Below are 12,773 nucleotides of genomic sequence, written 5' to 3' on the forward strand. Positions count from 1 at the left end.
TGCTCCCCAGTCCCGCCTACCCCTTAATCTCTCCGCGTCACGTGTGAACTGTCAGTATTATAGCGATTGCAAGGGCCGGGGGATGTCATGGTCCTTTCTGGCATTAACCTACAGTATCTACCCATAGTCTACCTCTCAAACATGACATAATTACTTGATTATGTATCTATTCTGAGGCAAGATACAGTATAACTTCAATAAAATATAAACGTATTAAATATCAACATATTAACTCTCATAAAATATCACATTTCTGAATGTTTTATTATGGAGGTCCCAAGCCATTAGTTCAAGCCCTGTCTAAGCCTAGTGGAAATGCACCATAATAGAATGGTTTCCAACAGCTTGTTTTGCATTATTGCACCAGAGACAAGAGATAGGCCTAATTCAAGATAAGAACAATATCTTCTAGCCTATGTGCCAGTTTGCATTTGGCAGAACAGAAGGCCAAAGGGACCTTGAAAGAGGATCAAATGGGGAATGAAATGGAGTGGAATTTTGGAAATGTCATAGTTTTTATTGCAGTTCTTTTAAGTTCCACCCACCCCACCCCTCCCTTTGCCATATGGCCTGTATCACAGGGTCAAATCTATTTGGGTTCCATGTATTGTCATTGGTTGCACTAATTGCATTTTTTGTCTACATTACCTGGCTCAAACATTCATGACATTACCCTGAAGAAGGCACAGTGATGCCAAAGCGTTGGTGTTTTACCCAATAAATTACTGGGAGTGTACAGTGCATTCGGAAAGTATTCAGACCCCTTCCCATTTCCCACATTTTGTTACATTACAGCCTTATTCTAAAATGGATTAAATAAAATGTTTCCTCATCAATCTACACACAATACCCCATAAATTGATTAAAAATCAAAATCAGAAATACCTTATTTACATAAATATTCAGACCCTTTGCTATTAGACTCGAAATTGAGGTCAGGTGCATCCTGTTTCTGTTGATCATCATAGATATGTTTCTACAACTTGATTGGACTGCACCTGTGGTAAATGTAATTGATTGGACATGATTTGGAAAGACACACACCTGTCCATATTAGGTCCCACAGTTGACAGTGCATGTCAGAGCAAAAACCAAGCAATGAGGTCGAAAGGAATTGTCTGTAGAGCTCCTAGACAGGATTGTGTCGAGGCACAGATCTGAGGAAGGGTACCAAAAAATGTCTCCAGCAATCAAGGTCCGCAAGAACACAGTGACCATCATTCTTAAATGGAAGACTTTTGGAACCCACAAGACTCTTCCTAGAGCTGGCTGCCCAGCCAAGCTGAGCAATCGGGGGAGAAGGGCCTTGTTTGTGGAGGCGACCAAGGACCCAATGGTCACTCTGACAGCACCAGAGTTCCTCTGTGGAGATGGTAGAACCTTCTAGAAGGACAACCATCTCTGCAGCACTCCACTAATCCGGCCTTTATGGTAGAGTGGCCAGACGGAAGCCACTCCTCAGTAAAAAACCCATGACAGCCTGCTTGGAGTTCGCCAAAAGGCACCTAAAGACTCTCAGACCATGAGAAACAAGATTCTCTGGTCTGATGAAACCAAGATTGAACTATTTGGCCTGAATGCCAAGCGGCACGTCTGGAGGAAACCTGGCACCATCCCTACGGTGAAGTATGGGGGTGGCAGCATCATGCTGTGGGGATGTTTTTCAGCGTCAGGGACTGGGAGACTAGTCAGGATCGAGCGAAAGATGAATGGAGCAAAGTACAGAGAGATCCTTGATGAAAACCTGCTCCATAGCGCTCAGGACTTCAGACTGGGGTGAAGGTTCACCTTCCAACAGGACAATGACCTTAAGCACACAGCCAAGACAACGCAGGAGTGGCTTCGGGACAAGTCTCTGAATGTCCTTGATTGAGCATCTCTGGAGAAACCGTGAAATAGCTGGGCGGCGACGCTCCCCATCCGAGCTGACAGAGTGTGAGAGGATCTGCAGAGAAGAATGGGAGAAACTCCCCAAATACAGGTGTGCCAAGCTTGTAGCATCATACCCAAGAAGAATCGAGGCTGTAATCGCTTCCAAAGATGCTTCAACAAAGTACTCAGTAAAGGGTCTGAATAGTTATGTAAATGTGATTTAAAAAAAATGATGTGCAAACATTTCTAAAAACCTGTTTTTGCTTTGTCATTATGGGGTATTGTGTATAGATTGATGAGGGGGGGGGACAATTTAATAGATTTTAGAATAAGGCTATAACCTAACAAAATGTGGAAAAAGTCAAGGGGTCTGAATATTTTCTGAATGAACTAAATAGAGTGTGTGACTCTATTTATTTTAGAGCTTACAGTTTATTCGCCTGTAGTCAGCACCCCTACACTAAATCATTTTCTCTGGGTGTGCGCCAGCTCATGCTTTTTATTGGGTTCCATATAGAACAATTTTTTTTGTAAGAGTGTGGATGGACACTACATTTCCCATTCCTCAGTCAGGAGAGATTAACTTCAATTTATATTGTAACATTCCAGGAACCTTAAAGTATGTTTTGTACTTACAACTTTGCCTTGGAACAGACGCCAGATAAAATACAGTTTCAGGAAGCACCTTAATTTGGGTCCCAATGTCCTTATCAGGGGCCATATATTAACAAGCATCTCAGAGTAGGAGTGCAGATCTTGGATCAGCCCCCCCTGTCCATGTAATCGTATTGCTTGTGATCCAAGGCAAAACTGATCCTAGATCCGCACACTGCAACGCTTTGGCTGCATTTACACAGGCAGCCCAATTCTGATAGTTTTTCCACTAATTGGTCTTTTGACCAATTAGTGGAACTTCTATCTAGAACGACCCACTAGGCCTACATATTTTACAAAAAATAAAAATAAAAAACATTTTCACAAAAAACAACCCCCTGTTGTTCTCTCTCTCTCTGACCACTGGGCTATTAAAGGAAAACTCCACCCAAAAATGTTCTTTTTGTATTTGTTTCATTAGTCCTTTGTTGACATAGTCCCTAAATGTTTTTCTTGTCAGAACTCAAGTTTTCCATATACTGTATGTAACTTTCAAAATACAGAAATCGTCCCCATATGATGAAAAATGCATCATATGGGGACGATTTCTGTATTTTGAAAGTTCATACAGTATCTTGAAAAGTTGAGTTCTGACAAGCAAAACATTTTGGGACTATGTTTTTCCTTTAAGACCACACTCACGTTATGGCTGTCACACAGATCTCACTGCACTGTTAACATTTTACTACAGAGTGATGTGTTCTTGCTGTCAGGTGTCTCAACTTTGTATTACATGTCATTTTTCACGAGGCCATTTTGATGTAGTGAACTACTTATTCATAGTAACTTTAGTTAAACAAACAATATTTATCTTAAGGCTAGCTTTAGTGTAGCTCAACTGCTTCCAGTGTGAAATAATTGTATAGCTTGGTACACTATATTTTCATCATAGCTTCCCCAACACTGTGCATTATATAGGGAATAGAGTGGCATTTGGGACACCACATCATCATTAGCATCTAAATCAGACTCTGTAAGAGCCAGCAACTATTATAATCAGGCTTCAGGCAAGAGAAGGGTTGGGGTGTTGGGTCTAATAAAAAAAACAGCAGATAAAAATCGTAGCATTTCTAAATTCCACCCAAGCAATTTCATTTCCGTTTGATTATCTTCCAAGGTCACTCTGACCTTCAGTTCTCGCTACATTTCTAAGTGCATACTAACGGGAATAAACAGGACACAGAACATATTGTTCTTATCTTGAAATGCTGTATATCTGTCTCGTGCAATATTGTAGCAGAAACAAAGAATTGACGGACCGTCTATGATATCAAAATTATAATTTTCACCACATTCTAAGGATATACGGTGTTTGTTTACAATAACATTGTTTACAAACAAATTAGTAAAACACGTTTTTATGTTGGCTTTTGGTGGAGTAGTACAGCCGTTGAGCTAAACTCCTGAGGCACTCCTGAGGCACTTAAGTTATGTTCTTCAAGAATCAATGGGTGTATATAATTAATTTTAAAGTATATATATATTTAATCGCAGATTGACTATTTAATAGTGCTAATTGTATAATCCCAAATGAAAATAGTTTCTGACAGTCCCAAGCAAACAATCCATCATGTCTCTGTGCTTGCACTGACCTCTGCTGGTTGAGAGGTGGTATTGCCGCAGAGACTAATCTGTTTATCCTTGTCTTGGTTGCTGGAGAGGAGTTTGGGTATCTGGACCTCCAGCTAAACCTACATTTACATATTAAGTCTTCTGACAGGTAACTTTCTAGCTCCACCCACAATTTCCGGACTCTATAGCGTTCCCAGAAAGCATGGATTATTGAATCATTATTAGTTTTACACTTCAGACATGACTGCCATTGTGCTGTATTTTGTCTCTTGTATAATTCATTATATACAGTAGTTTATACTGGATTAAGTGTACATTTTCGTTAACTGTAATTTCGTTAGTTATGCTCCAACTTTCCCTCCATCTTGTGCCAACATGAGTTATTTTTAAGTCTAAGTTCCAATAGTTTATATTTTTTTCTAGGAGAATGTCAGTTGGATAGGCTCTCTGCAAGGTTTTGTATATCTTCCCTATCATGTGAACATCCTTATCTGACTCAAATAAGATGCCCTCAAGGTTGCTCTGATGTCCAACAGATTTCTAATCGAAATTGTGTGATATGTACCTTTAAAATTGCATATATTTGAAACTATCTACTTTGGTGAGTCCAAAATTACTTTTGAATTCTCTCATGGAAACAAATGCATTTCATGTTACCAAGTCATTTATGGTTTCTTATGCCTTTAGTTTTCCATGTGGACCAGTTTATCAGTGAATTCTGAAAAGCTATCCAAGGATTATTCCACAAGGTTGTGTTTTAAGGGAGTGATATTGGTTCTTGTAGAGTAAGTTTCATTTTCTTCCATATTGTTATAGTGTTCTTAACTATGAAATTGTTCATGTTCTTAGCTTTATCCTTTGAAAAGGAGGTACTGAGCTGGGCCGGCAGGGCTTCCACCACAGTATTTCGCTCCTTCTTCCATTTCAGTAGGTCCTGTTCCTTCTCACTGAGCTGGGCCGTCAGGGTTTCCACCAGGGTATCTCGCTCCTTCTTCCATTTCAGTAGGTCCTGTTCTTTCTCACTGAGCTGGGCCTACAGGGTTTCCACCAGGGTTACACACAGAGGGGCTTCTTTAGACACTGTAGAGGGTAAAGCAGCTCTTATCTAAGGGTCATTTGTACAGGAAGTTATTTTACCAATTCGGTTTGCTGTTTGATGTGTGGCTCGGGGTCATCTGCAAACTTTCTCATCTCCTGGTTCCTCTTGTACTCTGCCTTGGATATTATCCATATGCCCACATCTCTATGATTTATTATGATCTCTGCTTCAACACAGATCTTCCTTTGTCTGTTTTTAAAACCACAATCCTGAATTCGTCAGCCAAACAGCAGCCCCTTCACTTGATTTGCTATAAAGCTGAGGGATGGGGCTGGAGAAAGCCAAGGTAAACTGGTCCAATCTTAAATTCAGAGAAATTATGAATGCAAGGACCACCCATAATATTTTGACGCTATAGGCTACACTGTTTGTTTACAGAGACTCAAATAACAAAAACATTTACAATGGATCACAAAATAAGTATTTGAAAATATCAGATTGGTTTATTGACTTAAACAAACAATAAATAACAAGCATAATATACAGATTAACTTTACAATAAATACAAAACTCAGTGAGGTCTCTTGACGCTTTGAATTCTAGTCTCTTCTAAAAAATAAAAATAAATATCACTCAAATGATTTCCTATTTAAAACATTCTCTAAACCAACAACAACTTTCCATTCCAGCTCACTACTATCACTTCTGTCTGTGTGTTTAGACTGAAACAGGTGAATGTAACCAGAAACTAGTTTTGGTTAAAACAATTTTTTTGTTAAAACTCTTTTGAGCATACAGTTGTACTGTAAGTTTTCCAGTAACATATCACCTTGTAAAATCCCACAGTATCATGCCATTGCATTTGTCTTGCTCTTGCTGCTGGTGATTCTCTGATCCACCTCTACGCAGACGACACCATTCTGTATACATCTGGCCCTTCTCTGGACACTGTGCTAACAAACCTCCAAACGAGCTTCAATGCCATACAACACTCCTTCCGAGGCCTCCAACTGCTTTTAAATGCAAGTAAAACTAAGTGCATGCTCTTCAACCGATTGCTGCAAGCAGCCTCCCGCCTGACTAGCATCACTACTCTGGACAGTTCTGACTTAGAATATGTGGACAATTACAAATACCTAGGTGTCTGGTAAGACTGTAAACTCTCCTTCCAGACTCACATTAAGCATCTACAATCCAAAATTAAATCTAGAATCGGCTTCCTATTTCGCAACAAAGCCTCCTTCACTCATGCTGCCAAACATACCCTCGTAAAACTGACTATCCTACCAATCCTTGACTTCGGCGATGTCATTTACAAAATAGCCTCCAACACTCTACTCAGCAAACGGGATGTAGTCTATCACAGTACCATCCGTTTTGTCACCAAAGCCCCATATACTGCCCACCACTGCGACCTGTATGCTCTCGTTGGCTGGCCCTCACTACATATTCGTCGCCAAACCCACTGGCTCCAGATCATCTATAAGTCTATGCTAGGTAAAGCCCCGCCTTTTCTAAGCTCACTGGTCACCATAGCAACACCCACCCGTAGCATGCGCTCCAGCAGGTATATTTCACTGGTCATCCCCAAAGCCAACACTTCCTTTGGCCGCCTTTCCTTCCAGTTCTCTGCTGCCAATGACTGGAACGAATTGCAAAAATCCCTGAAGCTGGAGTCTTATATCTCCCTCTTTAACTTTAAGCATCAGCTGTCAGAGCAGCTTATTGATCACTGTACCTGTACACAGTCAATCTGTAAATCTGTAACTACCTCATCCCCATATTGTTACTTATCCTCTTGCTCTTTTGCACCCCAGTATCTCTACTTGCACATCATCATCACTCCAGTGTTAATGCTAAATTGTAATTATTTTGCCTCTATAGCCTATTTATTGCCTTACCTCCCCACTCTTCTACATTTGCACACACTGTACATAGATTTTTCTATTGTGTTATTGACTGTACGTTTGTTTATGTGTAACTCTGTGTTGTTGTTTTTGCTTTGCTTTATCTTCGCCAGGTCGCAGTTGTAAATGAGAACTTGTTCTCAACTGCCCTACCTGGTTAAATAAAGGTGAAAAAAATATATATAATAAAAACCAACAATCACATAAATCTCCCCAGAATCTCAATAGCCAACTTCAACACAACATCAAAATGCATGGAAGCTACAGCCCTAACATTGGCCAGCAATATCGTCATTCAACAATTCTATCAGTATCAGTTATCAATGACAATCTGAATAAATGGATGGATTTCAATAGCCATAGATCTCCCCAAGACCTTGAGAAGTCATTGTTCTATTTAGCAGGTTTGTCATTGTTGATGTTACACAGGAGGTTTTTAGCACCACTCTGCCATGCCAGAAGATTCTCACTAGGGGACTTGCCTTCCTGCAAGGGGAAAAAACACAAACATTCAAATTAACTAAGCATTTGTAAAATAGATCACCTTACTGTATCAAACATCAATATTCAAATGGACTGTAAATGGCGCTATGCTCACACAATAGCCAGTAACAATCATACCGACGTCACTGGAATACACTGAATGAATGTGAAAAGATGGGCCAAAATTGTATGAGGACAGACATGTTGGATGATTATGGAGTACTTACACTGTTCTTAGTTTTAAGACTGGCTCCATACATCAGCAGCAGCCTGATCATTTTGAATCGGTTTATCCTCACAGCATCGTGCATGGGTGTGTCTCCATCCTGGTCATAAACAAAGTAGCTATTAACAACGCAATACACAACCATACTATACAATAGTGCAAATCAAATCAAATCAAAATGTATTGGTCACATACACATATTTAGCAGCCTCATTAAATGGTACCCGCAAATCAACAGTCTCAACGTCAACAGTGAAGAGGCGACTCCAGGATGCTGGCCTTCTAGGCAGAGTTGCAAAGAAAAAGCCATATCTCAGACTGGCCAATAAAAAGAAAAGATTAAGATGGGCAAAAGAACACAGACACTGGACAGAGGAACTCTGCCTAGAAGGCCAGCATCCCGGAGTCGCCTCTTTACTGTTGACGTTGAGACTGGTGTTTTGTGGGTACTATTTAATGAAGCTGCCAGTTGAGGACTTGTGAGGCGTCTGTTTCTCTAACTAGACACTCTAATGTACTTGTCCTCTTGCTCAGTTGTGAACCGGGGCCTCCCACTCCTCTTTCTATTCTGGTTAGACACAGTTTGTGCTGTTCTGTGAAGGGAGTAGTACACAGCATTGTACGAGATCTTTAGTTTCTTGGCAATTTTCTCGCATGGAATAGCCTTAATTTCTCAGAACAAGAATAGACTGACGAGTTTCAGAAGAAATGTATTTGTTTCTGGCCATTTTGAGCCTGTAATCGAACGCACAAATGCTGATGCTCCAGATACTCAACTAGTCTAAAGAAGGCCAGTTTTATGGCTTCTTTAATCAGGACAAAAGTTTTCAGCTGTGCTAACATAATTGCAAAAGGGTTTTCTAATGATCAATTAGCCTTTTAAAATGATAAACTTGGATTAGCTAACACCACGTGCCATTTGAACACAGGAGTGATGGTTGCTGATAATGGGCCTCTGCGCCTATGTAGATATTCCATAAAAAATCTGCTGTTTCCAGCTACAATAGTCATTTCCAACATTAACAATGTCTACACTGTATTTCTGATCAATTTTATGTTATTTTAATGGACAAAAAATTGCTTTTCTTTCAAAAACAAGGATATTTCTAAGTGACCCCAAACTTTTGATCGGTAATGTAAATATTAGGAAGAGCAATGTCGGAGTGGCATTGACTAAAATACAGTAGAATAGAATAGAGTATATACATGAGTAAAGCGGTATGTAAACATTATTAAAGTGGCTCGTGATTCCATGTCTATGTACATAGGGCAGCAGCCTCTAAGGTGCAGGGTTGAGTAGCCGAGTGGTAGCCGGCTAGTGATGGCTATTTAACAGTCTGATGGCCTTGAGATAGAAGCTGTTTTTCAGTCTCTCGGTCCCAGCTTTGATGCACCTGTACTGATCTCACCTTCTGGATGATAGCGGGAGTACAATTGGTGGGTTTGCGAAGCCTCTCTGTGATTTGCTCCATGCTTTCATTTGTCATATTAGGGTTTGTATGTCTTACTCTGTCTTTAGCGTTGACGTCTGCTCCACAGTGGATGAGGTGCTCAGCACATTCATTGTGTCCCGTCCTCACTGCCACATGGAGAGGAGTGCTGCGCAGCTGAGAGAAAACAGAGAGGGGGGGGGGGGGGGGGGTCAGACCACAAACACAGGCTGCTCAACTATCCATATACCGTTTAATATGCTCCATATATGGCTCTGTTCTGTATATATCCCTAAGTAAAACCCTATATGTTTTTGATGTTGGGCATCACAAATTGGGTTTAACGGCTCTCTGTCTCAGTGTTGTACCTTGTCTCTGGAGTTGAACTTCCCTCCTTCATTGAGAAGCAGCTCCAGAGTAGTCAGGCTGCCTCCCCTGCAGGCCCAGTGTACTGAAGTGGCATCCAACTGGAGGGAGTGGGCAAAACAAACAGTGTTAGGATGATGACAGTTCCCAGCCATTCTGAACCATTTCCCATGTACTGTATGTAATTAGAGCTCTGATGAGTGAGTGAGTGAGTGAGTGAGTGAGTGAGTGAGTGATAGTGCGTGCATGCTTGCATGACTGCGTGAGTATCTGAGTTTGTGACTAAGAGAAAGAGAGAGAGAACTTACTCTGTCTTTCTTCTCAATGGAAGCCCCAGCGTCCAGCAGTCTCTTCACAATCTCTACATGGCCCTTGGATGAGGCTTTGTGTAGTGCTGTCCTTAGGAACTGTAAGAGAGGGAGGGCAGACAGAGTTAAGTGAGATTCGTTTGGCTTCCTGTTACTTGTCCTGTTGCATTGTGAGACTAGTGCTATAATGGCCCTTGGCTGTCTGTAACTCAAGATTTTGTATCTCAATCAATGTAGCTTCTGGCATGTCAAAAGACTGACTTAGATGGCTGTCCATGTGTCATCATAAGAGAGACATGATGCGGTACTCACATGATCACCGACGTTGGGGTCACCTCCATCTGACAGGTACTTCTCAATCACAGGCAGTTTATTTTCCATAGCTGCTTTCAGGAACGTGTCTTCATCGACTGTGTCGGGCTGTGTGACAACGAAAAGAGACATGTTGCATTAGCTTAGTGCCGTTTGACTTGTTTTAATCCGTTGTTGGCCTTTCTACATTGAATTCCCTCTTCTTGATTATGGTGAGGAATTTTAAAGAAAGAAGGAGAGAAAGATTGTGTAGAGTGAATAGTGGCGGGACGTACAATGATCTCTGGCTCAGGTTCTTTCCTGTTCTGCACCTTCCTCTCCCTCCTCCTCTTCCTCAGTTTCAGGATGTTGAAAAGGTCATCCACGGTCTCTAGTTTCAGCCGGCCTGATTTGTCGGTCTGAAAAGGAATAAGGTACAGAATGTTGGGCCACATTTTGGAAGGCAAGTAGAATGTTCAGTGTTTCTAATTGAGTACTAAGCATATGAGGAGCTAAAAACTCACATTGAGATTGACAACTGTGATCTCCTCATGAGTGCTGTTCTCATTCTCCTCTGGGATGAGGTCTTTGTGTGACCTCCGGCCATCCTGTTTCTCCTGGTTGATGGCTGCCTCGTACACACTCTCTGAACACGCCCCTGATAGGTGCTGGCCTGCCTCCTTTCCCTCACACCTTTTACCAGTGACCTGGGAGAGAAAACAGATTGGAGATGAGATGGCCATCCACCTAAGCAGTACTTTCTATTCCAAGAAAGGAAAAAACAGAATGGAGGACAGGTAGCCATTCAAAACAAAGCCTTCCCTCTGTGAGATGCTTCTGTCCTAATAAAGGACCAAAGAAGGAAGTATTGGGGTGCTAATAGAGAAATGTGTGCTGTCTAATGTCCAACTCATTTACAGACTGATCAAAGCCAACCCTATTAGATGACTGGGCAGGCAACCAACTGCTGGATTATTTTGGACCAAATGAAAACCATCATGTTTTGTTAATTGTATGTACAGATAGATGTAGGATCTTAATTTGAGCACATTTGCTACAGCAGAAAAATTATCCTGCAGCAACAGGAAATGTGAATTATTATGTGGATTATAATTAATGGACATTTTTTGTAGGGGATTGATACATTTTTCGTGAGGGAAAATCAAGTCTGAAATGTGTGGAAAGATTGAAAAGTGGAGATTACCAAAAGGAAAGATCTCCTACAGGGCCGGCTCTAGCCTTTTGGGGGCCCTAAGCGAGATTTGGTTGCCCCCCCCCCCCCCCCCTCCCACCTTGCGGGCAAAATATTTTAGTGGCTCCCCTCTTGACAGCAGAGAGAATTTTTTGTTTTAAAGTAAATTTTCTGCAATTCTACATATTTCGCCATGGGGTGTAGAGAAAATGTTGCAGTTGTAAAGCTAGTGCTCTGCAGTTCTACACAGCAATTTTATAAGAAATATCATGTGATTCTACTAATTTTGCCATGGGAAAGATATATCATTTTTGGGGACATTTTGCAGCTAATTTCTTGCAATTCTACACATTTTGCCATGATTTATACCATTTTAATAATATCATAGTGAGAATGACTTAAAAAATTTATGGGGGCCCCCTGGAGGACAGGGCCTCTAGGCATGTGCCCTGCATGCCTGATTGCTATTCAGCCATGATTACTACAAGTTTAGATAGCTGCCTAGACTAATTTACCAATCTAAAAATTGTTAGCTGACATTGCTAATTGAGTGACTGGCAGTGACTGGCATAACAAGATAAAAATTGCTGATGCAGAACCAAATTTCGAACTTGCACCTTATATATTCTACTATTCTAACTCTCAACAGTAAATTGAGAGCCAGACAGGAGCCGGGCCCTGTCTATCTATCAGAGACTAATATTGTCAGCAACAACATCTAGAATGCCCAAACCCAGAGGAAATAATGGATTAGGCAGAGTGAATCCCGATCACACATGCAAAAAACAACCTACCAGCTCTTCAACGCTGTGCAGTCCCATGTCTAGTCTGTCTGTGTGATAAAAAGTATTCCAGTGTCTCAACTCCCGAAGTGGCCAGTGTCAATTCTGTTCTGAGTGAGCATGAGATCCATCATCTCTTATATAGCCTACGAGTTTGGGATTGGGAACTCAAAAAAAACAGAAATGAGGTCATGTTTCCCGCTATTCACCCTTTACCATCTCGCGCAGCCCCAGCCAAGGTGTCTCATCAGTGGTCACGCCTGGCATGCGTCCGTGGTATGCGCTGATGTCACCATTGCTGGCTTGTAAAAATGTAATTCCTAAACCACTAGACACCTTCAATCATTTGCACTCTCCACATAGATAAGGTGACATCGCAGAATGCCTGCCTAATGGCTAGTCAGTCAGAGCAGATTTATTGCGCGGACGGTGACAAAACTGCTCAACTATGCGCTTCCGTTCGTGATACCCACTCGCACTTGCCATAAACAGCTGACTGACACATGCAGCTTGAGTTCGACACGCACAAGGTCATACGGTAAAAAGGTACATGATGAGAGGTCCTTACCGCATATATGCTGCTATTTAAAGACAACAACGAAAAGTGCCACAAAAAAATATATAATTGAACTTACAATTTGTTATTTGGAC

General features: G+C 41.3%; 1 protein-coding gene across 1 annotated transcript; it reads right to left on the bottom strand.

Annotated features, from left to right (window-relative positions):
• Positions 1-5,614: 5,614 nt before the first annotated feature.
• Positions 5,615-12,393, bottom strand: LOC139580558 (ankyrin repeat domain-containing protein 1-like). The gene is made up of 9 exons (XM_071409379.1): positions 12,135-12,393; positions 10,673-10,855; positions 10,445-10,567; positions 10,170-10,277; positions 9,858-9,956; positions 9,552-9,650; positions 9,262-9,360; positions 7,755-7,853; positions 5,615-7,530 (listed from the first exon to the last, which is right to left on the bottom strand). Exons 1-9 carry the CDS (start codon positions 12,159-12,161, stop codon positions 7,438-7,440), a joined length of 930 nt encoding a protein of 309 aa, XP_071265480.1. The 5' UTR covers positions 12,162-12,393; the 3' UTR covers positions 5,615-7,437.
• Positions 12,394-12,773: the final 380 nt, after the last annotated feature.

The sequence above is a fragment of the Salvelinus alpinus genome, chromosome 7 (genome assembly GCF_045679555.1).
Source record: "Salvelinus alpinus chromosome 7, SLU_Salpinus.1, whole genome shotgun sequence".
In the NCBI taxonomy this organism is placed as follows: Eukaryota; Metazoa; Chordata; class Actinopteri; order Salmoniformes; family Salmonidae; genus Salvelinus; species Salvelinus alpinus.